General features: G+C 44.3%; 1 protein-coding gene across 1 annotated transcript; it reads right to left on the minus strand.

The window, feature by feature from the left end:
- Positions 1–108: 108 nt before the first annotated feature.
- On the minus strand, positions 109–14,132 carry LOC309629742 (putative membrane protein C3orf80 homolog). Its single transcript, XM_082394244.1, has one exon. The coding sequence runs from the start codon at positions 992–994 to the stop codon at positions 254–256; it is 741 nt and encodes a 246-aa protein (XP_082250370.1). The 5' UTR covers positions 995–14,132; the 3' UTR covers positions 109–253.
- Positions 14,133–14,445: the final 313 nt, after the last annotated feature.

Below are 14,445 nucleotides of genomic sequence, written 5' to 3' on the forward strand. Positions count from 1 at the left end.
AAGTTGCGCTCTGGGCTCGTCTGCTGCTGTCGCCCCCGCCGCGCGTGCCTAACGTTTCCTTGAACCGAATGAAACGTAGGGAAACTTAACATCCCGGGGGAGGCGGGGGTGGGGATGGCCCGAACCCAGTCTCCGGGCGACAGGCGGGGTCTGAGACAACTGGCGGCGGCGGCCGCGGCCCCCCCGGCCTTGCGTCCTACCCGTAGCCCCAGGCCCGGTTCTGTCCGCGTGGTCCTCGCGAAGCCCCGGGCGCTCAGATGAGCGGGAAGCGGACCTCGCCGCCGCCGTCGGACTCCCCGGCGCCTCCACCTCGCGGGTGGCCGAGCACTGACACGGGCAACACGACCTCCCCGGGACTGAGCTGCTGCAGCCGCATGGACTCCTCGTAGGTTGGCAGGTACTTGACCTCCTCGTAGCTGGGCAGCTGCAGGAAGACCGGCGACACTACGCGCAGCTCCTGCTCCGAGGCGCAGGAAGGGGCCGAGCGCCCGCCGCCTGCCCGGCCCCGGCCACCGCCTCCACTGTCCAGCAGCGAGTCCTGAGAGCCGGCGGCCGCCTCGTCCCGCAGCAGCGCGGGCGAGTCGTCGTCGTCGTTGTCGTCGGGCGGCCGCGCGGCCCCCGGCTGCCCGGCGCCCCCCGGTGGCCCCGGTCGCGCCTGTCCGCGCGGGTACCTGCGTGGGCTGGGACAGATGATGCGCTGCAAGAAGTAGCCGATGGCGAAGAGCACCAGCAGGATGAGCAGCCCGGAGAGCTTGCGGACGAACCAGCCCACGTTGTCGAGGAAGGCGTGCAGCGGCAGCTTGCAGCAGCGCACCGCGGTGGCGTTGGCCGCGTCGCAGCAGCGCTCCCGCTCGCCGCACGCCAGCTCCGCGCAGCCCCCGCCGCCCCGCGAGGGCGCCACCAGCGCCAGCGCCAGCAGTAGCAGCAGCGGCAGCAGCGGTGGCGGCGCCGGCGCCACCGACAGGCCCTCGGCCGTGACCCCGGGTCCCCACATGGCCCGCGCGTACCGTTGCTAAGGTCCGGGGGCGCGGGGGGATCCGTCTGTCCGCGTGTCCGTCAGTCCCTCCCCGGGCGCTCCGCTCGGGTCCCGCGCGCCGCCTCCCTTGCCTCTGCTACCTGCGGCCGGAGCAGTCCTCACTTGGCCACGCTTGGGCGGAAGGAGGAGCCCGAGGCGCGCCGAGGCTGCGGGAGGCGGCCGCTTCCCGCGCCTGAACAGCCTCCTGAGCTTCTGACCTTAACCCCGCGCGCCCAGCCGCCCAGGCCGGGCGCAGGGCGTCCGGAACCGCCCAAGATGGCAGGGGCAGCCTGCGTGGGGCTGCCGTGGGCATCTTGGCCCCGGCCGGCCGCGCTCTTCCAAGCCCCCCTTGGCACCCTCCGGCGCTGGAAGGGTTAACGCTCTGCGCTCAGCCTGGGAGCCCCCTGATCTTAAGTCAGCCGTCTCGCTCTTCCCCGCCACTCGGGTGGGGGCTCTTGCTCGCGTAGGTGTTTCAGTTTTAAATGATTGGATTTCCCCGGGAATGTTGTTTAAATTGACTTGCGACTGGGATTCGCTTACCATCCTTCTTGTGATCTTTCTGATTAAAAATGGATGATGGCCATTAATGGCTAGCGCAGCCCCGCAGCAGTCCCAGAGCTTGGGGGGGTTGGAGACCGCCGGGTGGTTCTGCTTTCAGGCAGATCCAGGGGGCTGGAAATCCGGTACCCACAGGAGACCTCCAGAACAGATAGAGAATTCTCCGGAGAGACTAAGGTCACAACACCACGGAAGTATTCCCAGAGGGTCAGGGAGGACTCCGCCAAAGTGACCCAAGTTGACGAAGGAGAGAAGGCGTGCCTATTTCCCCAGGGGCTCATCCGACAAGCCCCCACTGAGCTCAAGGGACAGAGCAGGGATTTGGGTTTGGGGTAGAAGGAGGCCTCTTCCCCAGCGTAAGTAACACATCTGTGAAGTGTCAAAGGGGAGTGTAAGTGGTTGGCAACGTTCCTGAGCGTTGATCTGCGTCTAAAGGGTCTTTTTCAAGGTTACTCTTGTTTGCAAAGTTTGCCTTAAAGGGAGTCTGTGCTCCCATTTAGCACATGGAGGCAAGTAGTCACCGCTCCGTGGTTAAGCTCCTTGGCGCACACGGGAGGGATGGCAGTTACGCGGTCCCTGACACAGGCGCATCTGCTGGGTGGTGGCCTTAGAGCACCAGGAACCTGTGCTTCTATTAAGGCAGACTGAAACAGTCATCTTTGTAGGATTAATTAATTCCCTCACCCCTTAAACACCTGGTCCCCTTAAACACTTGACCAAACGGGAAATTCCATAGTCATTGAGAGAAAAAAGTAAAAGCAAAGGAAAAATATAGGAAAGCAAATATAATATAGGAAAGCAAAAATATAGGAAAGCAAAGGAAAAATATAAAAGCGAAGGAAAAATCTCAAAAGTGTCACTCAGACAAAACTACGTCATGTGAAGCTTAGTAGAGCACAGGTCCTTCTTTCTAAGCTCTCCTAAAGCCACAATATTTCTCTGTGCCATCATCTGTTTCTCTATAGGGAGGCCTAAAACCTATTTTGTAAAGACTGACTGACAAGGGGTTTCAAACTGTAGTAAGATAACAGGGTGGAAATGATTCATTTTAAAACAATGAAAATTGTATTATTCTTTCATTCACCCTTTCTTTTGCCAAATTTGCATTGAACATTTTCTATATTCAAGGAAGTCTGCCAGGTGCTCAGCATTATGGAGAAATAAATGATTCCTCCCGAGCATGAAATAAACCCAGGTCTGCAGTCCTAGCCACTGCTAAATGGAGTACAGTAAAGGAGAGATTCCACAGAGGGAAAGAAATGGCCGTTTCCTCTGTGATCATGACTTGTTCTTACTTTCCCAAAGGAGGAATAAAATTAATGGGTTTCAAACAGTCTCAAAGGTGAAAGCAGTTCACAGATTGAGATGGACTTTGAGTATGAAATTGAAAAAAGTGTGAAGATCTCTTTGGGTTTTTATTATCTGATCTTTTAGGATTTCTGCTAGTCATAGTAGGAGCAATGGCGAAAGTAAAGGGGAAGTTGTACGATGGATGATGCATAAGTGAAAGTGTCCTGCTTATTGTTATTTTGAAATTACTTAACAAACAGCATTTAATTTGTTTAATTTCTGTTTGCCTTTAAGAGAGTTAGAATTTGTTTGCAGACCATTAGGACACAGTAGAAAAACAGTATAGATCTTATATAAAATAAAACATTGGCAGGGTTATTTATATGAAAACAAAGAAAAGGATGAGGTCTGCAAAATGAGTATAGAATGGATTTTTATTTGATTTTTTTTCTTTCCAAATTGATAGTCCCAAAGCATCGTCCATTAAAGACCCTCTACAGAAACCGGCGCCTCTTTATTTCTTCTCTGATCTCTCAGTCTCACTTAATTCATTTTTATTTGCAATGTAATTTATTGTGCACAACCTTTTGAAGGAAAGAAAAGAAACTCTATAGCTTTAAAAGCCCCAGAAAAGACATGATCTTCACTACTCAGCGTCCTTATTCTTTATATTTAACACAAAAATAAATGTGTTAGCTCTCAGGAAGTCATAAATTCAAGCCACTTAGTGAGGAAGATGGTATTTAATTATATGTTCCATAGAATAATTGAAAGATAAAGGAAGATCACAATGTAAAAATTAAAAAGAAACCTTATTTTGTTGAAAATTGGCACTAAATTGTGTGTAAATAAGTGTGTGCAAGAGTAAAAAAAACAGATGAAAGGGGGATGGGGACTGACTTTTATCCAAAAAGCATGGTCTCTTGGAGTACAGCTTGATAAAAATTAAGAACAATTAACTGCTTTATCTTGCTGTGGTGCTTGAAGAATATTTTTTGAAAAATGTATCTTCCTCGTTACTTACATTCATGTGAATGAATGCCTAATGAGCCATACTTTTCAACATTTTAGAACAGAAGAAAGTAAACAGAACACAACCAAACTGGCTGCTGTTTCACCTGTGCTTCTGGAAGCTGTCCTGATAGCTTGAGAAAGAGTGGGTGGCCCCATCACGCAACTTTCTGTTCTGTCACATGGTGCCTGGTCCAGAAGGGAGTTTCTCTCTGATGTCTGCTGACTGGGAGTTTGTGCCTGTAAACCTGGGAAGCAATAGCTCTGCCCTGTTCTCGTCCCTCCTTCTTAAGGTCTAAACGTGGGCAGTTAGGACCTTGTAAACCATCCAGTCTCTAAGAACCCCCTTTTCGGGTGTGCAGCATTTTTCCTTCCTACTAACTTGCCTGCTCATTTTACGGTCTCCCTCCATTTGCAGTATGGTCTCCCTGAGCACCAGTAAATTGAGGGTTTTATGATAAATAGTGTATATTTGCATAAATGGGCCTACCTAGGAATGATTTGTGATCTGAAATATTCTGCTTTGAAGTTCTCTTCAAATTGTATTTCTTTCATCATTCATTTAATGAATATTTATTGAGGGCCCACCCTGAACTGGGCATTCTGCTCTGTTTTGGTGACACTATGAAATCAAAGGGTTCCCTGTTTTCAGGGAGCTTGCTGGGGGAGGGGAGAGAGAAAAACAGACTGCTAATCAGTCAAATTAATGAATCACTAATTCCAGGCGAAGATCAATGATTATAAAGGAGAAATTCAGGGGCTCTGAGTTTTTACGCTGGATGGGGTCTGGGCTGGGGTGCGGTGGAGGTGTCAGCTGGAACGGTCTCCCTAAGAAAGAGCTCCTTAGGAAAGGACAAGCCTAAGAGAAACGATGTGCTCCAGGCAGGGGAAACTTCATGGGGACCAGTTCCCCAGCTGGGAGGACCCTTCACACGTCATCTCTTATGCTTGGGACAAAGCCTGTGTAATTTCTACCTCCACAGCTGAGACCCTCTCATAGGTTGGCTTTAAGAAGCGTCAAGCCATGCCTCACTGTTGTTCAGTTGTAAGCCAAATCCGGTTCCCTGCAGGGTCTGTAACCGGTTGTGTGAATACAGTTACCTCTGCAGTCCTGCTCAATCTTTCCCTGGAGACCAGGAAAGTTCCAGCACTCTTTCCTGTTTTCTCCACCTCCACTCGCCAGACTTGGAGTACAGTCTGGCTTTCCTTTCAACTCTGTGGGTCGGCAGCTCGCTGACAAGAGGCTTTCTTCAAGCCAAATGCTTGAAGTAGGAGAAAAGTCAGAGTGAGATGGTTTGTACCTTTTGTTCAATTTAGGCACAAAAGGAAACAGAAATCTTTCTCCCATGCTTGAAGTTAGAAACAAAAGATTGAGTATATTCAGGCTCTTAGGAAAATAATAACATCTATGTTTGTATTTGGCCTTTCAGCTTTCAGAGTACTTCTCCATGCATTGTTTTGTTTTCTCCTCCCTACATTCCTGTGAAATGGGTTGAAGTTATTCTTATCCCTTTTTCCAGGCGAAGAGAGGTTAAAAACATCCCGCAGAGTAAGTTGGTGGCTGCGCTGAAGGTGGGATCCAAGGCTTGTGAATCCAAGTCTGGTTAAAAAGGGTGGGAAGACTCTCACTTCCTCACTGACTTGGGCCGGGCCAAAAGGACCCCTGGGGTGAGGCACTTGTGTTCCCTCTGACAACTTCGGGTGCGTTAAGAGGCCATTGACAAGGAAAATAGAGCTAGACTCTATTCCGGACCATGAATACGAGATTCTTCTGAGGACGTAAAGCTTTTATTTCTGTCACTTTTGTGGCCACTTTCAAATACCCATTAGTAACGGTTTAGGTAATAATGTGATAGGTCAGCTATTTTTGTATGCATTTCTGAAAACAAAAAAATAAATTCTCTTCCTTCATTATTTTACACTCTTTACACGTGAACTAGGCCATCTAATGCGCATCAATATGCTAATGGTACATGCCGGAGAAACTAAGTATATACTGGGTTCTGAAACGCAAAATGAATGTATGACATTATTTATCAATGACTTAACTTTCTCTATTTAATTTTGCTTTATTACAATTTATCAGTTAATTTCTCATGGCAAACTTTCCTTTTTATTGCTGGAAATATAAAAATCAAACCATAAATATTATGAGAGATATTTAGTGAGGCCAAGAAGATCTGAAATTAGAACTGCAGTTATATCAGCTGAATGAATTTCTTTCTCACTCATACTTTTTAAAATGGTCAGATTGTTGAAGTTAGAATATATCTGTCAGTCGACTGATGTACCAGCCAAATGCTCGCACTGGCAGACAAATCACATAGCATGAAATTATTTCATAATGAAATAATTTCATAAGGATGAAGTAATTTCATAAGGTGAAACATTTTTATGCTCCATTATTTTGACTCGAAACTAGTAATATGCTCTGCCTCCCTTTCATTACAAAGAAAAATTGGCTGTTAATACCTCCTTCTGAATATTCTCTGTAGAACTGGATGGAGCGTGAGGTGCCTGCTGTTGCTCAGGATCCTGCCCAGGACCACACAGTTCCAGGGCAGCGGGACCAGGCGCACTGACTCTGAGCTGCCCATTGGTCCCGGGCAGGGCTGTGGTCCGTCTACCCACTACCCTGCTTCTAATGTTAAATGGCATGGAATAACTGTCTTCCAAGACACTTGCCTTAAAAGATTGTGCTTATAGCCAAATATCCAAAATTTCCCTTAACAATTTTCATTTCTGCAGATCTACATTTATGTAGATTTATGCAATGATGAATTTTTAAACAGCCTTTTGGGTCTAATCTTAAATTTCCTTTTCATTTTGATTTTCTACTTCTTTCCTTCCTACACCCTTTACTTCCATAAATGACTACCTGAGACAGCGGCCAAGCCCCCTGCTTTAGAGACGTTGTCTTTTCCCTTTGGCTGTGCCCTCCACCAGGAATTCTCTTTTCCCACCTCTGTAGGTCAAAACCATGTAAGACACAGCTCCAATGTCACTTCCTTTCCAAAATTTATACTACTCAACCCCAAATCCACTGTCCCCAGCTAGAAGTTATCTCTTTCTTTTCAGAATCCCTAACATTATCTCTCATTTGTGGTAATTCTCATTTTCTACCTCATATTTCGGGTGGTTGTGTATATACCTTAATCCTGGGGTTTCTAGAAATCCATTCACAGCAGTAGGCTTTGTGTCTGGGCCCCTGTAGAATAGTGGTTTCCATCTCTCTGTGGACAGGCATCATTTTGACTAGTACTTTGGGAAGCTCACCTGGAGGGTTCCCCGGCTCACACACTACCTTCCCCCCATTGCTATGTTGTCTGAATGTTAACTCCTGCCTGCTTTCCTGTGCGCAATTAGAAATTCATGAGGCGAAGTTCTCAGATGTTCCTGTCAGCACACCATCTTCCTATAGTCCCGATTTGCTGTTAGGTCACTCTTCTTACTTCCCGCAGCAAGGTTTATCCTGCTGACCACAAGTCACAGGACCCTCTCTGTTCATCATTCCGTGGGACAGGCATCACCATGCATGCGTGGTGCTCAGCTGGGACAAAATGGATCGATCAGAGTTGGGAGCACATCTATGAAGAGCTTACAGCACTCCAGAAGGCCATGGCCACATCATTTAGGAATCTCTGCCTTGGCAACTTGAACATCATAAGTGCTAAATGCATTTTTATGGAATTAATTTACCTAAGTGTATGACTCTTCATATTTTCAACACGTAGCCCTCTCTTGAGTAACAATACCATGGTTTTGCTACCTGCAGAATGAAGTATTTTACTTACGTATTCTTTCAAGCAGAAAGAGGATTTTCCCCTTGTTAGAGTGACCAGAGATTTAGAGAACAAGCTTTTATTTACCCAGTGATTTGCCTCTTGAAGCCCATTAGCTCCAGCTACTGGAAGACACAATTTTCACATTTTAACTGTTAATACCTGGGCCAGTCTTGGGCGTTTTAACTTTTAGATCCATTCTTCAACATTTACAGCTCTGCCCTGTATCATAGGAGGGCTGATCCCTAGAGGGTACCTTTCCCTGTTATTGGGATTCTGGCAGGGTTCAGCCAGTGGGAGGTTGGAGGGGGGATAAAGGGAGAAGCTAGTGGGGGCTCTGGCAGCTCTTTCATGGCTCCCATAGGTGTGTGGAGGGCAACCCCAGTCCCCGGGGTGCCGTAGGAACACTTCCCCTTTCCCACTGTTGCTCATCCCCAGGCTGCTCCACCATCTCCTGGGGGTTTCTTAGCTCTTCCTGTGTAACCGGTCACTTGTATTTAATTCCCTCTGTTTTAAGTGCTCAGAATGGTTTGTTTTTCTGCTTGGACCTTGACTGATACAGTGCCCCTGAACCACCTTCTCCAGTTCTAGGGACGCAAAGATGACATATTACATGATCCCTCTGCTTGTATAGATTGAAGGGAGTAGTGTTCGCCACTCTGTTGCCTAAGACTGGCACCCATCCATGTGGAAAAGTTGGCCTCAATTGCAAGTGACAGTAGACAGTGTTAGTACTGCTCTGTGACCTTGGGCACATAATCTCTGGGTCTGCATTTCCTCATCTGTAAAATAAAGGGTATAATAATACCTACCTCGTAGAGTTGTTGTGAGGATTAAATGAATGAACACATATAGAGTGCTTAGAACACTGTTTGGCACATAGAAAACTCTAAATAAGTGTTAACTATTATTATTTACCAAAAAGAGCTCATTATCTTTTCTTGCCTGTTAGTTTAATTCTGAAAATGGTGAAGTACAAAGCTAATTTGTTTTAGGGTTATCATGACTTTATTAGATTTGTAACTTGTCTTCCTGAATCAGCCAAAGACAAATGGAACCCATTAACTTTGCAGAATTTAATATTTGGCCTGAGCTTTATCACTGGCAATGCTATAAGAATTAGCCACATAAATTTGTTACTGCATTTGGAAAATGGTTGGAAGCATTGTGTCGCCTATGAAATTCTCCCTTTTGAATGATTTCTTTTAGAATTCAGTCCAAAAAAGCCTTGTTTCCTTATGAACTTGTCAAAGCTTTCTCCTTTTTCATCATGGTTATTATGCAAATGGCCATGAATCGCTTTTGGTTTTGGTTGCTGGGGAGTTCAGAACTAAATTTAAAGTTTAGTTATAACATTTGTGCTGGTTCCCGCCCCCCATATTTATGTTTCTACTTTAATATGGCCTTGGTTTTCTAATTCAATTTATTTTTTGTTTGATTCCATTCATATTTCGCCATTTGTATAAGTGTTATGAGTTATAGCAAATTCTTTGTGGAATAGGATGTGACATAAATAAATAACACTAAATTTAATTTGTAGGGTTTTTGGAGTGTGCTGTGAGTTTTCCATCAATATGTTATTCTGCATTGCCAAATTCCTTTTAGAAATTAATCTCACCAGGGTGGGGGAGAGGGGAAGGGATGGGTTGGGAGTTTGGAATTAGTAGATGCAAACTATTGTTTATACAATGGATATAAACAACAAGGTCCTACTGTATAGCACAGGGAACTATATTCAATATCCTGTGATAAACCATAATGGAAAAGAATATGAAAAGGAATCTATATATATGTATAAGTGCATCACTTTGCTGTACAGCAGAAATTAACACAACATTGTAAATCAACTATACTTCAATAAAATAAATTTTAAAAAAAGAAATTAATCTTAAGGTAAAAAATTATATTTGTAGGTAGCTGTATTTCTCAGCACGGCCCATCTTGGGAAGTTGAAGTGGTTTGGTCACATGCCTCAGTCATTTTTATTTCAGAATCAATTATAATAGACTGCCAAAGTCTTACAGAGCATGAATTCTATGGAATGTTTTTGTCATTTGGAAAAAGAGTTTTGTGGTCAAGTAAGTTTGGGAAATGCCCAGTTACAGAAAATCATGTGAGTTTCACTGCTTCAGGATTTTTCAGAGCCTTTAATTTGTTAAGATACGTTGTGATTCTCTAAGAGGAAGCAATATAAAGTAGCATTTTCCCAACTTGCATGATCAAGGAACTCTCTCCACACTCCTAAGCTGCCATTTTTTTTTTTCTTTAGTTGAAACTCCAGTTAATATTTTGAGGAGTTAGGGTTCTCTTATATAGACTAATTTCCCATAGACTGGGTTTTCCCTGCATAATTTAGGCAAGTACCACTTTTTAAATAAGTCTACAAGAAAATAGGGCTGTTCACCACCAACTAAGAGCATTCCTTACAATCAGGAATCTTGAAGATTTCTTAAAAATTCATCTTATTGTAATAATAAAAGCAGATTCTTTGGAAGTAGATGTACATTTTTATTGCTGGGGCCTCGATGTTTCTGCTTAAAATCTACTAGTCTGGACAGAAATATAAAATCAATGACCATGTCACTAATGTGACATATAAACTGTTCAATATCATGGAGCCATAATTTAGTTTTAGACAGAGTCAGTTTAAAAATAAGTCTAAGAGGGACTTCCCTGGTGGTCCAGTGGTTAAGACTCCATGCTACCAATGCAGAGGGTGCAGGTTCGATCCCTGGCCAGGGAACTAAGATCCCACATGCCATGTGGCATGGCCAAAAAAAAAAAACACCTTAAAAATGAGTCTAAGAATAGAGTTAAAAGGATCAAGCTGTGAATATAAGAATTTTTCAAATGACGTGCTTGGGAAATAAAAGTAATTACTTTTTTTTTTTAACATCTTTATTGGAGTATAATTGCTTTACTATGGTGTGTTAGTTTCTGCTTTATAACAAAGTGAATCAGCTATACATATACATATATCCCCATATCTCTTCCCTCTTGCGTCTCCCTCCCTCCCACCCTCCCTATCCCACCCCTCTAGGTGGTCACAAAGCACCAAGCTGATCTCCCTGTGCTATGCGGCTGCTTCCCACTAGCTATCTATTTTACATTTGGTAGTGTATATAAGTCCACACCACTCTCTCACTTTGTCCCAGCTTACCCTTACCCCTCCCCGTGTCAAGTCCATTCTCTACATCTGCGTCTTTATTCCTGTCCTGCTCCTCAAAAGTAATTGCTTTTGAGCACTTTTCCATATATAAACCTCAAACACAAGGCATAATTTTATTAAGATTGACAAGGCTAATCTATAATTAAAGCAGTTCAGAAAGACATTTAACAGTGATTTACTTTTTCTTAAAGCTGAACAAAACGGATCCTGTTAAGTGGAACAATCTAATAATACAGGATTCTGGCTGCCTGTCTTTGGTTCCAGAGAGTATAGTGGTGCTGGCTCCAGAATTCTACATTCCTCTGTTTATGTGGACGTTTATTCCCAGAGAGCCTCTCTTCCACCGCGGTTTTCCTACCATAACCAGAGTCAAAACAGCTAACAGAAATACAACAGCGTTTGTTTCATGCTTAACTTTTACAAAATGCTTGCACATATATCATCTTGTTCATTTTAACAAGATGGATCAGAAAAGCGTTAGTAGGGACAATTATGCTGCATGGTTAGGAATTTAAGCCATGGAATCAGACAGACCTGGTTTTAAATCTGGCTCTACCACTAGTTCTGGAACCTTGGGCAAGTCACCTAATTGCTCCAAGCCTCAATTTCCTCCTCTATAAAATGGGAGTAATAATAGAATCTAATTTCTAAGGTTATGTGATGCTTAAATGAGTTAATCCAAAGTGCTTAGTGCAGAGTAAATGCTCATTAAGTACATTATTTTAGATAATGTAGAAGAAAGTGAGATTCAAGAGAGTGACTTGTTCAAAGTTGCAGAAAAAGGAAGAGCTAGGGTTTAAACCCCGATCTTGTTATGCCTAGGAGGGAAACCAGAAGAGCCCTGTGCTTACAGATGGCTGCCTGTCTGGTGAGCTCTCTGCTGCCCTTAACAAGGCTCTAGCACATGACCTACCATAGCATTAGTAGACAGGGTGTGTGGGGTGGTTGAAAGTGCACGTGTTTTAGAATTAGGCAGACAGGAGTTCAAATCCAAGTGCTGCCACTGGTTTGCCCAATTAGCTCAGTGAAATTGTGATAATGATACCTCTTTTCAGGATCATTGTGAGAATTCAGTGAGATGATGTATGTAAAGTGGCTGGTACATGATAAGCTCTCAATAGAGGTTGGTCATTGTTCAGAACTGATGTGAGGTTTTGGCAGGGGCGGTGGGGGGGGGGGGCTCTGCATCAATCTGGAGAGAATAAGAATGGCCCCAGTCCTCGACCAAAGGGGTGGAGATGTAAACGTGAATTTTATTCCCTCTACTCAGATATAAAGAAAGAGATAGAAAGGCTTCTCATCCCCATTATTTTTTAACAATCTTGTTTATAAACTTTATCTGCATAATCCAAAATAAAATATTAAAGCCCATTAACAGGCTCTTAGAAGTAACATTTTGGCAAGCTCTTCCGAGCATGTTTCTGCATCTTGGGTTTTGTAGTTACAGTAAGTCAATATACTTCTAGATATAATTTAAAGTTTACCCTTAAATATTAGAGGCTTAAAAGAACATCAGAGAATGGAATATTAAATATTGCCCCACTGATGCTTGATATTAACTACTGTCACTGGAGTAATATAAGCATTTAGGTGTTACAAAAGTGATATCTTGAATTCTGTGAGCCTGACAAGGAGGTTAAGGAGCAGAAGCAGAATGTACTCCCCTGGGGAGGAGGGGACAGCTTTACTAAAAAGGGGAAACGTAAGCTGAAGCTTGAAGGAGGAGTTGGGACAGAAAAAGACACTGAGAACTGTGGGTCATTGTAACGTAAAGTGTGTATAACAGTTCTTATAGTCTAATGATTTAGAACAAATGCACGTGTAATGGATTAAATGTTTGTGTCAGCCCCAAATTCATTTGCTGAAATCCTAACCTCCAGTGTGTGTGAAGATATCTGGAGACAAAGCCTTTGGGAGGTAGTTAGGTCATGAGGGTGGAGCCCTCATGAATGGGATTAGTGCCCTTTTAAAAGGGACCTCAGAGAGCTCTCTGCTCTCCTTCTGCCATGTGAAGATAAAATGAGAAGGCAATCTGCAACCCTGAAGAGGGCCTTCATCAGAACCTGACCATGCTGGCACCCTGATCTTGGACTTCCCAGCTTCCGGAACTGTAAGAAATAAATTTCTGTTGTTTATAATATACCCAGGCTATGGTACTTTGTTATAGCAGCCCAAACTGACTAAGAGAGCAAGAGCCTGAGAATACATATAACTATAAAATTGATAGGTAATTCAATTTTCCCCAGGTCTATGGCAATAATCATGTTTCCCTGCCTCTCACCTCTCCTCCCCTCCTCCACCCCCTGGTATAAAAGTAAGGCATCCAAATTCTTTCAACATTGTGGTAGATTTTATTTTCCAAAGACAAGTGAACCGATATATATATATGTATGTATATATTCCATCTCACATGCTCTTACGATGTGACATTAACATGCTTCCATCAAGACAAGAGCTGGGGTATACGGTCCTTCCCCTTGAACCAACAGAACGCAGCAGAGGTGGCTCTGGATGATTTCCAAGGGTAGGTCATAAAAGGTAACATGGGGCTTCCCTGGTGGTGCAGTGGTTAAGAATCCGCCTGCCAATGCAGGGGACACAGGTTTGAGCCCTGGTCTGGGAAGATCCCACATGCCGCGGAGCAACTAAGCCCGTGCACCACAACTACTGAGCCTGCGCTCTAGAGGCCGCGAGCCACAACTACTGAAGCCTGTGCACCTAGAGCCCATGGTCCGCAAAAAGAGAAGCCACCACAATGAGAAGCCCGCGCACCGCAACAAAGAGTAGCCCCCGCTAGCCGCAACTAGAGAAAGCCCGCACACAGCAACGAAGACCCAACACAGCCAAAAATAAATAAATAAATAAATAAATAAATAAATAAATAAATAAGCAAATTTATTAAAAAGAAAAGTGTCTATCACAAGGGGTTTGCAGTCTCCCGAGTGTGTCATATTCCTGGGGCAGATGTTAGAGAAGCTACATGGTATGCTAGAAAAAAGCATTGGCCTGGGGTCCAAAGGACTTAGACCAGACACTACTGTGTGATATTGGGTAAAAGACTCACTTTCTCTGGGTCTCATTATCCCTACCTTTAAGAGTTACATATCACTGGGGAGGGGATATATGTATACATATAGCTGATTCACTTCATTGTACAGCAGAAACTAACACAACTTTGTAAAACAATTATACTCCAATTAAAAATAAATAAGTAAAATAAAATGTAAAATGTAAAATGTCCAGTACAACAGCTGGACATAGGACACTTGCAAAAAAATTAGTTCCTCTTTATTTCCTCTTCCTCACACGGGTCAGACTCTCCCAAGTTGCTCAGGTCCTTTTGCACAAGCAGGGAGTAAACCTCCCAACCTCCCTCAACCAGAATGAGGGCCCCAGGGAGCCTGAACACCACCCCTCCCCCACCCCATGCCAGGAGAGACTTGCAGCCGGACTACAGATATCACTGCATTGACTGTTCTGCAACCCCTTTTCTGAAGAAGTCCAAGCATGTGCAGGCATTTTGGGGGTGCCCCATGAACATTTCTGTGTACAAAGATGTGCTTAACTTAGATGGTTAGCATCTTTCCTTAGTCCTAGGATGTGGGCTACGTGGAATACAG

This window comes from Balaenoptera borealis (genome assembly GCF_965194805.1).
Source record: "Balaenoptera borealis genome assembly, chromosome: 5".
Taxonomy (NCBI): domain Eukaryota; kingdom Metazoa; phylum Chordata; class Mammalia; order Artiodactyla; family Balaenopteridae; genus Balaenoptera; species Balaenoptera borealis.